This window comes from Bacillus rossius, assembly GCF_032445375.1.
Source record: "Bacillus rossius redtenbacheri isolate Brsri chromosome 9 unlocalized genomic scaffold, Brsri_v3 Brsri_v3_scf9_2, whole genome shotgun sequence".
Taxonomy (NCBI): Eukaryota; Metazoa; Arthropoda; class Insecta; order Phasmatodea; family Bacillidae; genus Bacillus; species Bacillus rossius.
This window is the reverse complement of record NW_026962013.1, coordinates 757,874-777,661: the sequence shown is the minus strand read 5'-3', so window position 1 is coordinate 777,661 and position 19,788 is coordinate 757,874. Positions and strand designations below refer to the sequence as shown.

The 19,788-nt window shown below is 42.2% G+C and overlaps 1 protein-coding gene across 2 annotated transcripts; it reads left to right on the top strand.

Moving 5' to 3' along the window:
• The first annotated feature begins 635 nt into the window (after positions 1-635).
• LOC134542921 (glyceraldehyde-3-phosphate dehydrogenase 2-like) lies at positions 636-19,722 on the top strand. 2 transcript variants are annotated; one of them, XM_063387514.1, is made up of 8 exons: positions 636-935; positions 2,361-2,542; positions 4,604-4,727; positions 7,002-7,117; positions 9,311-9,565; positions 10,076-10,236; positions 12,346-12,540; positions 18,652-19,722. In XM_063387514.1, the coding sequence occupies exons 1-8, from the start codon at positions 863-865 to the stop codon at positions 18,719-18,721; spliced, it is 1,176 nt and encodes a 391-aa protein (XP_063243584.1). In that variant the 5' UTR covers positions 636-862; the 3' UTR covers positions 18,722-19,722. The 2 variants fall into 2 exon arrangements, with proteins under 2 accessions (XP_063243584.1, XP_063243583.1); XM_063387513.1 differs by having other exon boundaries at positions 680-935; positions 6,987-7,117.
• Positions 19,723-19,788: the final 66 nt, after the last annotated feature.

Below are 19,788 nucleotides of genomic sequence, written 5' to 3'. Positions count from 1 at the left end.
CCTAATATCGCCCTGTTATCCGTGCCGCCCACTCGCCAGTATCTTGCGACCAGAGGGTCGACAGTCGCATGACCACGTGGTGACAGGCACACCTGCGCCACGTGGTTATGACAGGTGTGCTCACATTGTGGGAACAGTTTTAAATGACTGTAGTTCGTGGAAGTGACCGTGTTTTGACGACGGATATCCTAGTTCCTACCTACCGACCATCGTCAGACGTTGTCACGCAAAGTTCCCGCCAGGTCCTGGGTGTTGCAATGTGGTGACGTCACAGCATGTAGCGGTACCGTGTGAGACTTGCAGCCCAGGAGAGGAGAGAGGTATGACTATTTGACTGTGGGCGCGATCTTCATACGTGCAGGGCGATCACCTCAAAGGCAATGATGAGGTCTGCTAAGTGTTCTAACATACTATAGGGACTATTATATTATATATATTATATACTTCAAAATGATGATAGATAACAATTTGTTATCTAGCTGTTCGGTTGTCGATAATTACACAAAAATAAAAGGTCACTGTAAATCAATGTACGGCGTAACACCTAAACAAGTATAGGCATGAAGTGCCTGTGCCTTAAATTCCCCACCACATCTATGCGAAAGGCTTGTCCTCTTTGGTAATTTACTTTTGACATAGTTTTTTTCATCAACATTGTTATAATTATATTTATGTTTCCATGCTCGTTTTTCGCCATGGAGAACAGATTGCGATCTTCCTCGGCACGGTAACAAAAGAAGAATGTTTGGAAAACTCGAAAACCAAATGCTAGTGTTCATTTTCTAAAGCTCCCGTCACTTCAACAGTCTACATTTTTTAGGTCATCGCGTTTACGCCAGCAAAATTATTTAAGTGTAACGAAATGGATTGCATCGAAATCAAACAAACGTCCTCAAGATTCGTCGAGATAAGGAGCACAGTTGTCGTCGATGATGGTGAGTTATTAGCTCGCATGTGGAAAAACTTTCTTTCGCTTGCAAGATCAGGGATTTAGAAAAAGTTCCCCATGCGGTTATCGTTTAACTTATGAAACATTACAAGCATTACTGACCATCAACATGACATTAATTAAATTTTTTATTTGATTTTAGTTAACTTCCTTTAAGTGAAGGTCCGCGGGAAGTCAAAACGTTAAGATGTTATATCACATGGTTATGTCATGTGGTTATGTAAAGAAATGACACGGAAACCCTGAGCCATACCATCTACGTCAAGGTTTTCAAATTTGAGTTCTGTCGAAGATCCCAGTCCCGTCAAAATAGGCAACTTGCATTTGGCAGTATGTCACCACGGTGCAGCTTGTGCGAATGTGGACCTAGCAGTTAGAAGTAGCAAAGTTCGTTCAGGCACCTTTCTTAGGTTTCATACACGCAGCTTAAGTTATTCGAGGTACGCACGCCTGAAAGAGTAGTTTTGACCTCCTTTTTTAAACTATTAAGCCCAACACACACGACCTCTTTCTTGTGCAAGAACATGCACACCTTGTGCCGCCTCAACATTATACACTAGTCTTCAAGGACTCGTACACTAGCTAGTGCGCTGTAGGAACGGTTCTATATTTCACAATGAACACATAGACTTGTACTGTTATTGTTCGCTATCTTTCATGATACTAGCTGGAATTCAGCAAGTCACTTGCTATTGCATCTTTTATACTCATTTTCGTGCATCAAAAAGATATATGTGTACACATAGTACAGTTAAGTACACATAAGCTTAAGTATGCCTATCGATTTAAAAGTTGTCGTTGCAGATATAGCATGAGTACAGTTTGCAACAAAAATGCATATTGCAGAAGTATACGATAGCTTAGTCCGATATGCCATTAGTTGTTACGTAGAATTTGGACTGATAATTCGCTATACAAGCATTGCATATCATATTTTGTTGAGAATTATTGTCTCGAGAGTCAAGCCAAATGCTATCAGCTGTTTACGAAAAGACAGGCAAGTGTAATGCCTGCCCGGACACACACGCGGTGCGCAGTTCAGATAAAGACACGCCAGTCGAAAACTGTTCAAAGATATCCGAGTGGTGTCTGTTTAAGGAAAACCGTTTAAAAATACGCTGAGGGTGGATGAGATTTATTTTTTAAACTGTATTTTTGGAAGAGTAAAATATGGTTGAAACGGGTGTTTTTTTAGAATTTATTTGGACATGAAAATTCTGGCAGAGTTTCTTGAAAGCACCCAAGGGACTCGCGTTTCACGTGTATCTTCACTTCCCCGCCGTGCGATGCTGTCGTTAGCTCAGCCTCAGACGAGAAGCCTTGAGCCCGAAGGGACACCGCGACACCCCGACCGCCCTGGGGCATCAGGGTCACTGTGGCTCCACTGACACCGGCGCCCGTGTCTGTGCAGGCTGCGGCGGCGGGCCCGGCGGTGCCGACGGACAGGGACAGCTCACGGACGGCTCCACGGACCAGCAGGGACAGGGACAGCAAGGCGGCGGATCCGGGGGCATGGCTATCTGCGGCATCAACGGCTTCGGCCGCATCGGGCGCATCTTCCTGCGCGCCTGCATCGAGGACCAGAGCGTCACCGTGAGTGGACTCGCCAGTACTTGGAGCTCACACTCGTAGTTCACATGGACTAGGTGATCACACTCTAGGCCTACTGGGCTTGCAATGACTTTTGAACTTCTGACACCCTTCTGCACTTTTAGTAAAACCTAAATGTTTTCTGGGTTTGCCATGGTAGCTTTGTGTTCCTTGAACTTCTGATGGTATCTTCGTGTGCCCCGAACTTTGAGCAAAGCCTAAATGGGGCAGCTGTTTGTCCACTAGAGGAAAGAGGACTGGAAAAACTGCTGGCCAGCTGATAAACTGCGCGTACAGACCACGTGGTAGTAGATGCCTCAGCTTGTTGCATTTAGCGCCGCGCCTCCCTCCAGTCTGTGCAGACTTGTGCGAGCAAGAGGACTAAGCCTACTAGCACACTGACAAACTTTGATAAAGTACATTTCACCTTTGCGCCTGGCAAGTGTCGACCTTCCGTCCTCGAGTGCCGGGCAAGGAGGGTTGAGTGTGTCATAGCTTGTGGTCAGCTTGTGAACAGACCTTAATATCCTTCCGGCGTGAATGCGGGGGGCGTTCACGAAAACAATAACAAAATTATAACTTATAAAACGGAGCTTTAATTATGGGGTTTTATATTCGTCTTACATATTATTTATAAATTGGTCTATAAGCGGAGAATGTGTATATTGTCTTTGAAAGAAACGTCGCTTGTTTCTGTTTTGGTAAAACTATTGTGTTTGTTTCGTCTTTTTCGTTTTGTCGTGTTTTTTGTCTCGTTTCAACTGTTGTGATGAATTCTTTTGGGTTCAATATTTTTGTGCTGTCATCATTTGTGGGTTTTTTTTTTTTATCGTTCTATTCTGTTTTGGAAAACTATTGTGTTTGTTTCGTCTTTTCGTTTTGTCGTGTTTTGTCTCGTTTCAACCGTTGTGCTGAATTTTTTTTTTGGGTTCAATATTTCTGTGTCGTCATCATTTGTGGTTTTTTTTCGTTCTTAGTACATTTTTCTTTGTTTTTCTTTGTTTTGTCACGGAATATTTTGTGGTGTTTATATCCTTGTTGACAACAGCAATTTTTTTTGCTTAATTTGTGTTTTTTTTTGTCTGTCTTTTTTATATATATATTTCTTTATTTATATTTCTTAGTTTTTCTTCAACAGAAAAAGTTTTTAGCAATGGCGTATGTCCAAAAACGTACATCAAGAGAATGTGTATATTATATAACAATATGGGCCAAGTGTTTTCCTCATAATACCATTCGTTTTTTCACTCAGTGATATATTGAAAAAGGTAACGCACTAGTTGCTATAGTTCAGCATCTCAGTTTGTAAGAAAGAAACCATAACTTGGACCTGTCATCAGTCACGGACCAGGCATCGGGAAGCTCCCAGCATGCAGCTGGATGGCCAGACAGGGACTCGAACCCAGGTCTATGGCCCGCTCCGCACATGCAGTGGCGTAGCAGGCGGGTGGCAGGGATGCCCCCCCCCCCCCCCCCGCCAGGGGCGCCGGGTCAGGAGGGGGGGGGGGCGGCGCCGTTACGGTTTAGCGTTACTGAACCCTCCCCCAACTCTCTTTTAATCCAAGAGGAAGGGGGGTATGGGGCATAATAGGCGAACTAGGCAACCGCCTAGGGCGCCAAGTAGTTGGGGGCGGCGCAGCATGACACATAACAGCTCATATAATATGTTTAACGATTATTGAAACTAGATGAAAATGGATTTTTGTAACAGTTTGGAATATTTATATTGATATAAGTAATTAAAGTCCACGGTGACCTGTTTATGATTTGTAATAAGTAAAAAAGTAAAAAAAAAAAAATTACAAGCCTGCTTACATTTGATTGTTGACAAAATCTTAGGCTTTCGTGATGTATTTTGAGGCAAGGAAGAATTTTTTGGGGTGTCCGGGGGTGGGGGGGGGGGGTCATTAAAGTTTTTCGCCTAGGGCGCCAATTGACCTTGCACCGGCCCTGCCAGGGGCGCCAGTCACATGTTGTCGGTAGTGTTTGCAATCGGGAGGGAGCGACGGGAGGGTGGACACATGACGTGTGTTGTCCCCCGGTGCGCCGGGTGCTGTGGCGCAGGTGGTGGCGGTGAACGACCCGCTGCTGGAACCAGACCACATGGCCTACCTCTTCAAGTACGACTCCACGCACGGGCCCTTCAAGGGCGAGGTGCGCTTCGAGGAGAAGGCGCTCATCGTCAACGGTAGGCCCTCACGAGTCTCTGCCACGCTGACACTACCTGTGGCACTCTGTCATCAGACAATCAAATCAAACTTTCACACCTACGAGTTCATCAATTGCCAATAATATAAAACCATAAAAGGGGGTAGCTAGCAGCTAACAGACCAAAAGATAGCGCACGAACCTCCCAGATGCCAAGGATACTTCTGGTTGGTTCTGCGAGGAAGAATTCGGAAGGTTCAACAGAAGTGGCTGACATCCTGTAAGATGCACTTTTCAATGACTCTTCAGGCTAAAGCGCTCATAAAAGGGAGATTCGGAAAGGGCGAGGATGTATTTTATGCTGTCTATTATAATAAAACTTGTGTTTATCATGTTAAACGGATCGTGTATTTTAGGTGCATTTAAAGGTGAACACACAGGAAACCTGAGATTCAAAAAACTAAATGATATCAGGATACAATTAATTAATGCACTTATCAATAACAAATACTTATAGACGTGCAAACAGCCCTAGAGAAAAACAACTATTTATAAGATTCAATACGAATTACAAAACTTGCACGCGTGTGTATGCGCGCGGGACAACAGAATAGGGGCGCAGAAATCCCTAATAACAAGTACAAATTACACTTTCCTACACATTACGGATTAACAAAGATGCTTCACTTAATTATTACCGTACGTTTGCGTACAAGAACAAAGGAGTACATTTAAATACAGCAACACTGAAATAATAAAACATTTAAACGAACTGTGAAAGGGTAACATCCCGTTAAGCTAATGTAGTAATCCCCAAAAATATAAGTACATTGAAGTGCAAGCAGTACGACAGGAATTCAAGCCCTATCACGCTCTATTGAATGGGACTAGGCCCATAACTATGCTGACAAATAAAAGGTAAACGTGAATATTGATACCATACTTAATAGATAACGTAGGAACGGTTACAAAATAAATAATAAGCGTACAGTGGCTTATTAATTACAAAAGAGAATACTAAGACTAGAACAATATTGCAAACGAGTCGACCTCGCGGAGCAGAATAGTGTTTGAAAGTAGCGGGACCTGACCGCTGCACTTTGATGGCAGCAGTTTGTATTCTTGAGCAGATCTGTTGTTGCCGTGACAACTACGACCGTGGCCCGTTGGCAAACAACTGGCAGTAGTGCATGTCAGTAATGGTTCCTCCAGGCCAGGTCTTGTCAGGGAGGTCGCGGTCACGTGGTTTCCTGGGCAAGCATCACATTCCAGGAGATGTGGTTTCCCTACGAATCCATCAATCACTGCAAGCAGTTACTGACCGCAGTTGGAAATATGCCTGTCGCGAATGAGATTAAGTGCATTTTAATTGCAGGAAAACGATTTTCTGAAATATATATCTACTACGTAAACTTACACTAACACAGCGATATGCCTCATAGGCGGAGTATTTTGGTAAATTTATAATTATTTGATATTTGTTAACTGTAGCGTTAATGATCACGAGCAAGGGGGGCCGCATGCCCCCCTTAAATCTTCTAATTTGTTGCCAAGTCATTCAATAAGTAGCGTGTTTAAAAAAAACTTATTACAGCGGGGTGGCAATCAGCTGGTCCAGAAACACATGTCTGGGCCTCTCGACACTTACTGAACTCTCTCTCTCTCTGCCCAGGTATTCACTAAGTCTACATACATACCAAGGCTTCTACGATTTAATCCAATATATAACGGATGCTAAATTTATTTATTAAAGTATGATACTTAAGTGAAAAGACCCCTTCTTTCCGTAAGAACAAACAAAAAAATTTACCACGCATGCATTATTAAATGGGATAGTAAACAAACAAGAACACTATAATTGTTTTTTTTATTTAAATAATTAATATTTTTGACGTGATAACGTCTTATAAATCGATGATCGCCGGTTGCACGCACGAAAAAGCATGACTCATTGTCACGTTCCGCCTGAGCCCGGCGTGCAAGCAATAGAGAGGCACGATCGGCTTGTGACGCACCTATCTCTCTTCCACTCCATCGGCCGATGCGTCCGAGAAGAGCAGCACACAACCTACACGTGAACTGTTTTGTCAACTGTTTATAAAGTGTAGTGAAAAGTTAACGTGGTCTCCATTGTTTATTTTCATCAATGTTTTCTTATGACGTTATCACGTAAAACTTTCGTCCGTAAACCGGCTTTACATTTAGTTGACTAGGTATTGCTGTGAGGTTATGTCTGGCGCCGCGGAACCCACGCGCGCCAGCCACAGAGCCACACAGCCACAGGGCCACAGGGCCACAGGGCCGGTTGTTGCAGGCCGCAAGATCGCCGTGTACAACGAGCGCGACCCCAAGGCCATCCCGTGGGGCAAGCACGAGGTGAAGTTCGTGCTGGAGAGCACGGGCGTGTTCCGAACCAAGGAGCAGGCGCAGGTTGGTACCACTGCCGCGTGCGCTCCGAACAACAGCCTCGACAGAATAATTTGCTGTAGCTAAAAAGTCACCTAGAAGAAGTTATTACTGGCAACGAAAACATATTTTGTGGGAGTCTATATTGGTAATTTATTTTTTGCTTCGAAACTTAATTTTTTTCAGGTTTGGTTGACTAATACATGTTTAACCATGCACTAATATGCCTGACAGTTTGCAACTTTCTTGCTAAATAGAGCACGAAGAAGATTAACTGAAAACTTTTAAACATCTGACAATGTGGTTTGACTTTACGATGGTTACAGCCAAGTTGATTCTTACGGAGATCTGTTCATCATTAAACTCAAATTTAAAATCAAGCTCTTTTGATTTAGTTATTTCAACTAATTTGAACGTAAAAAAATGATCAAATTGTTGATAAGAATACAGCAGACAGGTTTGTTTTTACGGCTTTAAGTTGGGGACATCGTGTGATTTTAATTAGAAGTAAGTTTTTCTTGAAATTCTTCACGAACATTATCGGCCAGAATTTGTTATTTACATTGGTGAGGTTAGAACACAGAAGGTGTAAGAAAAATTTGTGTTTGTTTCGTGTAATAAGAGTTACAGTCTCGGACCAAAAGGCAAAGTCACTTGTATAGAGGAGGAATGACTGCTCAGACTGCAACACGACAGGCGGCAGCGAGCCTTGTGGTCCGGCCGCCAGCTCGAGGCATCGAACCCAGGACCCTGCAGAGTTCCAGACCACGGTTACCATTGTAACCTCCATTTAAGAACTATAGCATTTAGGTTAACATAAGGCGTCATGAGATATTATTAATTTCGGTTTCATTTAACGGGACAGCACATCGGGGCTGTAACCGACGTTAGGCATGTTGAAAGTATTCGAGGAATGTTTCAAATATATCTTAGATACATAACTTTTTCTCCCGTGAGAGATTTGTTACAAACATAAAATTTCGATCTCATAACAAAATACAATATTTTAGCAATTTTTCTACAAAGACTAGTTGCCACCTACCGTGATATCCAGGAAGTGGTCACATCTGCATGATCACATGGTAACTAGGTGAAGCCGTTTTTCCCCCTTCTTCAGATACCTAGTTGTTGCGCCAGATCGGTCAGATGCCGGAAACATCGACTGAAGAGTAGTGTTTGCATTGTAAATCAGTTTTAAATTACTTGTTTTTTTTTTTTATGGAAATGACTGTGTGTAAGTACAGAGATTATAACCCATACTTCTTACTATCATCAGAAGTTATCAAGCAAACTTTCCGTAATATCTTGAGCGTAACAATATGGCGGTGTCAAGTTTTAAAAGTGGCGGCAATTACATCACAACATGCTGTCTCCTGGCAATGCACATCTCGTTGGTGATATCAATATCGTTGCCCAACTAATTCGAGAAGTTCTTCACAGTCTGTTGAAACATTTTTTTTTCCTGAAACACTAGTCCCGTGCGACCATTCATCATGGCATCCGACGTGACGCGCTTGCAACAGTGACCACATTTGCAGCACACGTCTTTCCGCCTCGCGGTTCGCACCTGACTGCTTCTGCGCCTGCGCATTCCCTCTTGTGCCCTCTTGCTCCGCGCATTGCTCAAGTGTTGCACAGAGAAAAATGTTTGTTTGAGTCAAACAAACATATTTGTTTATATATGGCGAAACAAGTTTTTACTTGCTGTAACAAAATGTTTTGTTGTCCTAAACCAAATTTGGTGGGGAACCAGGGGCGCAACAACTAAATTTCCAAACGGGGGGCAATATAATTTTTTATAAAAAATCATCGATCCCCCCTATTGAAGTGGGGGGTCTCCCCCGGGAAAAATTGTATTTCAAGGTGGAAAATGGTGCTATTTAAGCAGTTTTATTATCTAAAAATTGATTACACAGCACTTTCTTTGCCCCCGTTTGCCCCTACTTCAAGGTTTCAGAGGGGGGGGGGGAGCAAAATACCCTTCCCCCCCCCCCCTGTTGTTGCGCCCCTGGGGGGAACCAACTTGATTTGCTACATCTAACAAAATCTGGAGTTTAGTTGACGATATCATTTTGTTGGGTCAATAAAATCTTCCCTACTACAGAATCAAGAAAATCTACTTATTTGGCCATTAGGTATATAAACAAATATTTAGTTGAGGCAAACTAGGGCGAGTCTCCCTGAGCTGCGCCGTGCAGGGAAGTGTCCGCTGCGCAGATGCACATCGACGCGGGAGCCAAGAAGGTGGTGATCTCGGCGCCCGCGCCCGACGTGCCGCTGTTCGTGTGCGGCGCCAACCTCGACACCTACACCCCCGACATCAACATCGTGTCGAACGCGTCCTGCACCACCAACTGCCTGGCGCCGCTCGCCAAGATCATCCACGACAACTTCCAGATCGTGGAGGGGCTGATGACGACGGTGCACGCAGTCACGGCCACGCAGAAGACGGTGGATGGGCCATCGGGCAAGGTGTGTGGCTCGCACTCTGTGACCTCCATGAGACACGGACGTTCATTTAGGGACAAGAGATCATATCAAGTGTTATAAGTTTGTATTCAGATACGTCAACAAGGGTTTTTTATCTGCTCACATTTCATCACCCAACATAACACATTGTCATCATCGAGATCCCACATATTGTTTCATAACTTCAGTAGAAAATATCCTGCTGCGTTCGTCACTAAGTGATACCATTTACATGTCGTTTTTTGTTCTAGAGTAATCCTATATATATATATATATATATATATATATATATATATATATATATATATGTTCCAGCGTTTGCTAAATGTCATCTTCTGATTGTTGAAAGGTCAGGAATACTTTAATGATTAAAGATCAATATTATCCAGCTGTGCAACTGTGTCGTGAGATGGACGGAGCGACGGGTGGGTGGATGGCAGTGTTGGTAGACTGGTAGACTGGTGGACCAGGGTCTGGCCGAAGGTGGCAGTCCAGGGTTGCCGTGTGTCGCAGGAGTGGCGCGACGGGCGCGGCGCCTTCCAGAGCATCATCCCCAGCGCCACGGGCGCCGCCAAGGCAGTCACCAAGGTCATCCCGTCGCTGGAGGGCAAGCTGACCGGCATGGCGTTCCGCGTGCCCGTGGCCAACGTGTCGGTGGTCGACCTCACCGTCAGGTCTGCCAACCCGCGATCCTCGCCACCTCCACACGTGTTTGAGCACTGGCCGCACCAGCAATGTGTAGGGACCGGAAAATATTCGCGGGTTCAATGACCTGCAGGATCAAATCCATAGTTCTATGTACACACGGTCAAATGTCACCCACTCATTGGCTGCTGTCTTGTGAGATGTCCCAACGTAGCGGTCTGTGATTCGATAAAGCTTTGCTCGGGCGTTTCTCATTGGCCCAGAGTCATCCAGGTGAGTTGTGAGCCAATGGCAGAGGCAGCACTGAGGTATAACTATTTGTATTTTAGCCTATCGCGAAATGAATTCGCGAATTTTTCCGGTCTCTAGTAATGTGTCTTCGATGCTTCTTTTCCTACCAGTGCAGTAGTTTGGCGCATGCGAATAAGTTGGCAGGCTGAAACTAACTGAAAATAGATCCTAAGTAGTGCTCCCAGAAATGATTCTTAAAATGCAAACATAACTGTAGTAACAACCACACGAGCTCTTGAGTCCTGGGGGAGTGGTTACGTGCGCGTCACGCCCATGTAGTGAGGATCGCGAGTTCGAGTCCATCTGAACCCCAGGAACGACTCAGATGCGCTACATTTGGCGTTCAACAGTTTTGGAGTCTATGGTTGCAATTATACATAGCTTTAAACTTCTGTAATTATTTTACATTTTGATATTGCCAATAGTGAATCAATCAAACCACAACTATAGAACATTTAAACTAATCTGAACGTTCTTCAGTTCTACCTCAATGTGCCTCTGTCGTCAAGAAGGCTTTGGAATATCAATTACTCATCTTAATACATTGTCAGTTGGCACACACACACACACACAAAACAGGCTGGGCTGAAGTGTTTTGAGTGCAGTGGTTGGCAGAAATGACATGTCTGTAGTAAATTATAAAATTCTACTCAGTAATGCTTAAACATGTTAGAAGAGTCCAGATGGAACATGTGCTAGTGAAAGTGAGGCCAAACAAACCGAACTTGTATCAGGAAATAAACGGATATTTATTTTACCAATGTGACGACCATAATATCCACTCAATGCTAAAGTAATTTAAAATTTCAATAAGGTGCAGTCAGCTGTGTCTCCTCTCCATTTCATGACTTATTTCTCATAACATAACATTTATAACTGAAGGTTAGATTAGAACTAACTTGACCTGACCTATTTCAACCCACTGAAACACGATTGTAGTAATTTGGAAGTGTTCTTGTAAAGTTACAAGTTATTGCTATGTATTTAACCCCTACGAAGCTTCCAAGTAAACGAAAACCCTTAAACTTTACCCGACGTTTAAAACGAAACAGTTTTTATAAAACATATACATACTTTTACCTGAAACTCCCATTCAGCCCAGTGTTAATGATGGGTCCAACTACTACTAGCGCCGTTAGTTCGCAGGCCGCCGCAAGCTTCTCTAAGCGGACGGAGAGTGGAGGTAAGTTGCCAGGCCTGTCTGCATGACAAGCCCATGGGAGGGGGGGGTGGGGAAGTCTTATTTTCACAGAAGAAAGAGCCAAAACCCGAAGTTCCCCGAAGTTCATGCTTTTATTACGTATCTTTAATGTAGCTATCATAACCAAATCAACCGTCCACAATGTTTTAAAGTATTTATAATGTAGCTAACCTAACCTAATTGACCATTGTTATGCTTTTATCAACACCGCCATAGTTATTTACAATGAACAAAAAAAAAATCCCGAAGATGCACGATCGGACGTTTGGCTCTCTCGTCTGTGAAAAGAAGACTTCCCCTAGGCCAAAGTCACATTTGCCGCCCCTCCCATAACCTCATGTAGCTCTGCTCTTTTTGCCGCCCGACTCGCCTGGTCGAGCTTGACAGAGCCCGGCAGAGCCCGGTAGAGCCTGACAGAGCCTGGCAGAGCCTGGTAGAGCCTGGCAGAGCCCGGCAGAGCCTGGTCGAGCCCGGTAGAGCCTGACAGAGCCCGGCAGAGCCTGGTCGAGCCCGGTAGAGCCTGACAGAGCCCGGCAGAGCCTGGTGGAGTGTTGTCGCAGCGCCTGGTGGAGTGTTGTCGCAGCGCCTGGTGGAGTGTTGTCGCAGCGCCTGGTGGAGTGTTGTCGCAGCGCCCGGCTGGTTGCAGGCTCGGCACGCCCGCCTCGTACGATGACATCAAGAAGAAGGTGCAGGAGGCGGTGGAGGGCCCGCTCAAGGGCATCGGCGCCTACACCGAGGAGGAGGTGGTGTCAGCCGACTTCAACGGCGACCCGCACTCCTTCACGTTCGACGCCACGGCCGGCGTGCCGCTCAACGACCGCTTCGTCAAGCTCGTCGCCTGGTGAGTGTCGCTGCTGCGTCACTGCGTCACTGCATCACTGCGTCACTGCGTCACTGCGTCACTGGGGAGCTGGCTCGAGCACCCGACCCGCCCGGGTTTCAAGTCTGTGACACGTCAACTTGAAAACCGGCGGGGAATTTTGATTTGAAAGTCCCATCGATTGCACAATCGCGGCGTTGCCCGGGCTTAAACACGTCATAATATAAGGAACGTGACTACCGAGTTTCAAGTCTGCGGAACACACACTTGAGAATAGAGGCATTTTCATTTTAGATTTACATTGATTGCCCAATCTCGATGCATCAAGGCTACGCATCAGAGAAACGGTACGCCAATTTTCAGCTTCATTTATTGGGAAGGCAGGTAGCCCTAGTCCAAGACGTGACGGACGCACCAAACTGTAGCGCGATACAAATCGAAGGCGATGTCAGTTAAAGACGAAGTTCTAAACTGAACTGTTATTAACGCCTTTAGTTCGCTAGCAGCCGCGAGCTTCACTAAGCGGGTGGGTTTCGCCAAGGAGAAGGATAAGTTCCTAGACCTTACTATATGACCGTGTGGCGGACATAAACAAGAATTCACTGTGTGTATGACCTACCGCCTATTATTTTCTATTATAAAAATGAATTTACACGTTTTTCACTTTCTTATAGGTATAATTTCATAATTATATGTAGAGTATGTCACTTTTCGACCCATAAACTATTCATATACAAAAAATAAAGTCGATCCGTTGCTCCGTTGTTGCGTGAAAGAAGGACAAACAGACAAACACACTTCGCATTTATAATTCTAATGTCTGTGTTTGAGTAAACGGTAGTCAAAGGTTTGACTTGAAATACCTCACAATATAGAGCCATCTAGTGACGAGATGTAAAAACCAAAATGACAGCGATAACTTATAAAATATTGAGGATTTCTAATCCGCGTGGACATTAATGATGATTTAAGTGATGTTAAATCAGTAGTCAGCCCAGCTCAATTGTTTATACTTGATAAGCTAGCCTGGTGCAACATAAATCCGTGCTTTTTATTTTTTTAGGTCATTACTGAAGGCCTTGTCACACAGTCGAATTTCCGCCTCACAATATGTTGTGTCCAATAAAAATGGAGGGTTATGACGTCATCGAAAACGTCACTAGCGCTGCCATTTTTGTTTGACAAGATGGATGACTTGAGTTTCCATCAAATATTTTGCGTATTGTTGGATGCAATCGGCTCATGAAAATTGTACCTAGCTAAAACGGAAATGACATCCGTTTCCGTCTCAACGATTCTTTAAAATGGCGAACACATGGGTGATTAAAGAGGTTAAAAATATAAAGGTTAAATAACTAAAACAATGTTTATATGAGTTTTGTATGCGAAAATATTTTATGTGTAAAAATGAAAATATGTATCTATAATATTAAAAAATCACTGAACTTTATTTTATTATGAAACGAATATTATTGTGTATCACATTTTTACATGTTCAAAAATATAAAAATGCACAAATATATCAACAAGTTCGAAATTCCATCCAGCACTGGGATACATTATTTAATTTCAAAATTGTGATTAAAATTGAAAAATTTAGGTAGCTCAAACCAAAAATAAACTTTGATAGTGTGACATGATTAAAAACAAAGTTGAGTTTTTCTGTCCAAATTTATTTGATGGAGGAAATTGGAAGCTATTTTCAGTCCAGCACAACCCCTCCAATTCTATTGTTAAGCATATTGGAGACAATTATTTCACTGTGTAACAGGTCCTTGAACACTATTAAGCTGTCAAGTCTGGGATTCATATATCTTGAACCCTATTTGTAATTGGTATATTACCTCCTATGTCATCCAGAACAATGTTTAGCGAGATTATACTTGCAACAATGCAGAGGCTCCCGGCGCATGACCACCATGGTCACTAGGCTCGACATAGGCGTGCGCACGGTAGGTGCCACAGGTGCCTTAGCACCACCATTAGGGTTAAAGTTATTTTATTTTTTACAAGCAGAAATAATACATACTTACAAAAAACCGTATTATTATTAGCCAAAAAAAATGTTTTCCAATCGTGTCGAGTTACAGATATGTGCTCATAACACTATCAGTATATCAATTATCAATCGAACCAACTATACACACGGAAACAAGCCAGGTGCAATTACTTGTGTTGTACACGCGGGCCGCGGCTACGAAACTTCTGAAATGTAAATACTTCTCCTAGTTCTCCTCGAATTACATAGAATGCGCGCTCGGTGTCCACTGTTCACTCCACTCGGCAGGCGCACGGAATAATAGCCGCCGTCCGCCAGGTAGCACTACTGTGTAGTGTTTACTCTTAAGGTGGGTTTACGATTGAAAATTAAGAATTAAGACTTAGTCGTGTACTTACCATATGACTATGTAAACTAGTGGAATGGTTTATGATTGTCGTGTGTGAATTTTGACGGTCGTGTGTGAACCATATCATCACTTAAGACTTAACAGAAATGGTTATATTTTATATTTTTCTTTAAGACTTAAGGGAAGCGACCAATCACAACAAACCGGAACCTTTCAGCCGGAAGTTTATGTCTTGGTATTGTACCGAGCGAGGCAGTATTTTTTGTTAGAATTCGTATATTTGTAATTTGTAATCATCATCGATTTCGAAAAATAGATATCCCATTTGTCAATAACCTATTTCAAACCTGCTTCTCCATTTCGAACATGCCGACCATGTGGTTTGTGCTGTGATTGGTTGGAATTAACGACTTCTATGCCAATCATAGCCTAAACTGGAAAATGTAGTTTTGACTTAATCGTGTGCTCGATGTTAAGTTATAATTCTTAAGGAAATCAATCGTAAACCCAGCTTTACTGTTTACTCATCAGTTTACTGTTCTAATGAGTACACGAGTACAGCCTGTGTTTGTTACGTGGATCACTCATTAATTAATTATCATTTTATTTTCACTAGTTGAAAGTTGTTATGGTTCGTTAATTACTTTATATATTTGTCTGTATGATGTATAAATGGGTGATTAAAATTAAAAAGCCCGATCCTGAAAAGGATTCCAGTTCCAGATCGGAGGGTACGGATGTTCAGCCTGAAAATAGTAGGTTATTTTTCCTATATTTAATCATTTAAACATATTTAACGCGATAAACTGTGTACTGACTGAAGTAGGTGTTCTGTGGAAAGATGTAGTTTGTGTGTGTTTTGATGGGGCGTCGGCAATGGCAGGTGAATTTACCGGCGTACAGGCAAGATGCAAAGAGGTCAATTCATCGATAATGTATGTGCATTGTTATGCACATTGTCTGAACCTTGCCTTAGTAAGCGCCTGCACTAGTCACAAGGAAAATACAATCATATTTGATTTCTGTGGAATAGTCCAGATAATTTTCAGCTATATTGAAGGTAGTCCTATGAAAATATTGTAAAAGAAACTACTATCAAAATCAAGACTCTCTAATTCCTTTCAGATACTCGTTGTGCGTACCGTTCAGAAGCTGTCTGTTATTCATGGATGAATCGCCCTTTAGTAATACAGAGTAGGGCCTAATATGTTCAGCAGATTTCCCTAAGGTTTTTTATTTTTGTTCTGGACTTGTAAACTTGTTTTCAAAAGAAATTTTGAACAATATTGTACCTAAACATATACTACTACTTAAAATACATTATACTAATCGGATAGGCTTACTCGATTACTTATATGCAGTGGCCGACAAAACATTTTTATTGTATTCCAAAAGTTAAAACTTTTGCCCACTCTTATTTGTGTATTTTTATTATTTTAATATTTTACATATTTGAGGTATGTTACAAAAACTCCCTTGATTTCTTGATTTTAAAACTTAACATTTGAAAATGTTTTTCTAGCATTTATTTGGCGTCTTCAGAAAACATGTAAGTACGGTTTTTCAAAGCCACCAGCATGAATTCCGTGCAAACAATTTGTGCAATTTACTTTATGGCTCAACAAAGCTTAAAACTGTAAATAGTTTAGTAGTTTTCCTGGCGATTATAATGGTCAAAGCCATATTTTGTCATAAAAAATGTTAAAATTTTACATCTGTGTATTTAATGTTTTTGTTCGGAAACACCTTAAATAGCACAATTTTGCGCTTTCGAATCCAAATTTTTCCGGGGGAGGACCCCCGGACCCCCCGCATTAGGCTCGGGTCCGGGAATGATAGGGCTGTTGTGTAATCTGGCACCACCAATACTGAAGTCCTGCGCACGCCTATGGGCTCGAGGCAATGGTATTCAAAGATGTGGCGGAAGGATATTGAAAATACGAACTGAAAAGTGAAATAGCCATATCTCGCAACTCGCAGCTGTCCCAGTCACGTGACATGCACCACAGTGTGCTCATGTCTGCAGCCAGAGCTACGGAATAGCCTAACCGCCCAGATTATTAAATAAGTGTTTAAACACTTTTTGGGGGGGGGGGGGGGGTGGCTGAAGCAACATGTAGGTAAACTCTTTACGAGTTATGCCTAAGCGTCTGATAGCTGATTAAAAAATATATATATATATTTATCGTGTCGGATACAAACGGCTTGATCCCGTCAAATATCTAAAAATTTGTACACAATACTTTTTTCCTGTAACCAATGCCATATTTAGCAATATTATCTGTAAGCAAGTGATTTTTCCAGTGCTGTCATGAGCACCAACTTCACGGACCAGTTTACATGGAAGAAGCCAGGGGCGGGTACAAGACTGGCTTCTGGGAGTCTGGATACCGCGTCCCCAATGACATGTACTAATAAAGTAGTCTAGATGTTTGATTCAGATATACATCTGTATGTGATAAGTACACGATATTGACCCCTCCTCCACATGAACCTGGCTACGGCCTGGCCATGACGCGGTGCGGCGCGCCCCTAAATCACACCGACTGTCAGCTGTTATCTTGTTTCCTCGCTCTCACGACCTTGAAGATGCCCACGTCTCGGGAGCTGTCCCAGCGAGCGACGCTGCTTTAGAATCAAGAAAATAATAATCGTCGACTGAAGGCAATGCACAGCTGATGGTTGGCTTTGGTGACAGTTTGATGCAATGCATAGCAAGGCGGTTGGTGCTGTCGAAAATTAAACATATTACACTTATCAACAACTTACATACGCACTGACCAACCGCATAGACTTTTTGAATAAACAGAACACGTTTATACGTGTGTCCCTGCTATTTCGCAAGGCAATGCTAGAAAATGCTGTTTTGAAAATTCGAGTTAAATTCAAATATATGTTTGGTGATTTAATTTATCATTGCCCAACTATTCACTGCTTGTTCAGTTTCATTTGTTCATGTGTAATAATTACGAAAATAATCAAAACATTCAGTATTTGTTTTCCCGACGCCATAGGCTTAAAGAGAATTTATAAGATCGAATTTAATTTCAATTCCTTTTTTTTTAAACTTGAATTATGTTTTAATTACGTAAATTAAGAATAACATTGTATATTTTTATTACATAATTTTTTTAAAAGAATTTATATTTGCTACCATTTCGATGCTCCAAAAATGGAATGTTAGAATTCTAGAGTTGTTTTGTTGGGTGATAAATAAAATGGTTCTTTCATTTGCCAATTTTGGAGATAGAGAAAAAACTGGGGGAAACGTTATATTCTGAATACAATGCGCACTCTCCCTCATCTTCACTGCATTCTGCGTTCGTCACTGCTAATAGTATACCTCTGGTTACAACAACAATTACGTCAAGTTGGCAAATGAATAAGAATGAACAAGGCACAGATTTATTTACTTTTTTTTATTCGCGTGATAACGTCTTATAAATCGATGAACGCCGGCTGCACGCACGAAAAATTGTCACGTTCCGCCTGAGCCGAGCGTGCAAGAACCGGCCAACCACCGTGCGAGAAAATCGTCTATAATATCAAACAGGTTAAGGCGGGCTTTTTAACTAATTGTTCGTGATTATATTTAAAAAAAGTATGCAATTTTTCATCAATGTTTTCTTATGACGTTATCACGTAAAATTATCGTCCGTAAACCGACTTTACGGACAACCCCCCCCCCCCCCTTTTTTTCCCTTCATGAATGACATTGATTATTTAAAATCCCTCCACAAACGCCGCGGTGTCGGGTGCTGAGCTCTGGTGTCGCGTGTTGCAGGTACGACAACGAGTTCGGGTACGCTAACCGCTGCGTGGACCTCATCAAGTACATGCACTCCAAGGGCTGAGCCCCTGGACGCCTGCCCACATTCGTCGCTAAATTAAACCACATATTTGTTACTCATTCCTACATTCAATAAATATAACCCGGAGAAGAATGGCGTTTTACTGTAATAGTACATTGATGTGTCAAGTCTTGACCTGATAATTATTTCCCCCGGAAAATATCTATCAAAACTTAACATACGAAGATAAGCAGAAAATAAAAATTCCTGTTTCTTGTATCTCCGGGACGATTTGTATAGCTACCTGTCCAGTTCTCCTTATCTTACTCAAAACAAAATATTGTGAAGAATTTCTCACCGACAAGTAAACGTAGTTTATTTTTTAAATGTATACGTTTGCATGGTCACAACTCTCGGCCTTCACAAAGATCAGTGTAGACTGATAACCGACAGTCACGAATCCACGACTGCATCGGACTGACCTCTTGTGTGCCAGAGGGTGGATGCACGTATGTATAGAATACTTCCTTGATTAATTATTAAAAGTATTTTAGGTCGTACGATTGTAAGAAAGCATCGACAGGTGTATTGTACTTGATTAAGTACGAATTACCTTATTTTCCTTTAGTTAAAGCCTCAGTCCTAAAGAACACGGGACTACTACTTTTCCTAACTTTTGTAACACTAGGTATGTATTTCAACCTTATAAAGCGTTTGCAGTTTCTTATTTTTGTACTATTACTTGAATATGATATACTATTAAGATTATACCGGTATTATTGTTGACAGTGATTTACAATGAATCCCTCAATAAGAGTTATTATTAAGGCATTTCAAGCTTCCTCTCAATGTAAATTATCTTTAGTTTCGTGTATTTCCAAAATAAAGTAGTGTGCCAAAGCATGGGAGTATTTTCTTATTACATCATTAATTAATTGCAGCGTTTCAATCCATTTTGAATTCTTGTGCACAAACAGTAGCTATTGTTGCAGTCATATCGGACCCACTCTTCCCATTTTCCTTGAAAAACAACTTTAAAGTCGCGGAACAATAATGTGTAATGGTTTCCATGAGGTAACGATATAGTTTCCGCTCAGTCTGATCATTTTTACGTTCAGAACATTCACAAT

What these genes read in the sequence shown, in the direction of transcription:
- LOC134542921 (XM_063387513.1), top strand. Translation starts at nt 863, where the DNA reads ATGGATTGCATCGAAATCAAACAAACGTCCTCAAGATTCGTCGAGATA. An exon ending in CACAGTTGTCGTCGATGATG is followed by an intron (nt 936 to 2,360) that starts GTGAGTTATTAG and finishes GTGTCTGTGCAG; the next exon opens with GCTGCGGCGGCGGGCCCGGC. An exon ending in TGGATGGGCCATCGGGCAAG is followed by an intron (nt 9,566 to 10,075) that starts GTGTGTGGCTCG and finishes CGTGTGTCGCAG; the next exon opens with GAGTGGCGCGACGGGCGCGG.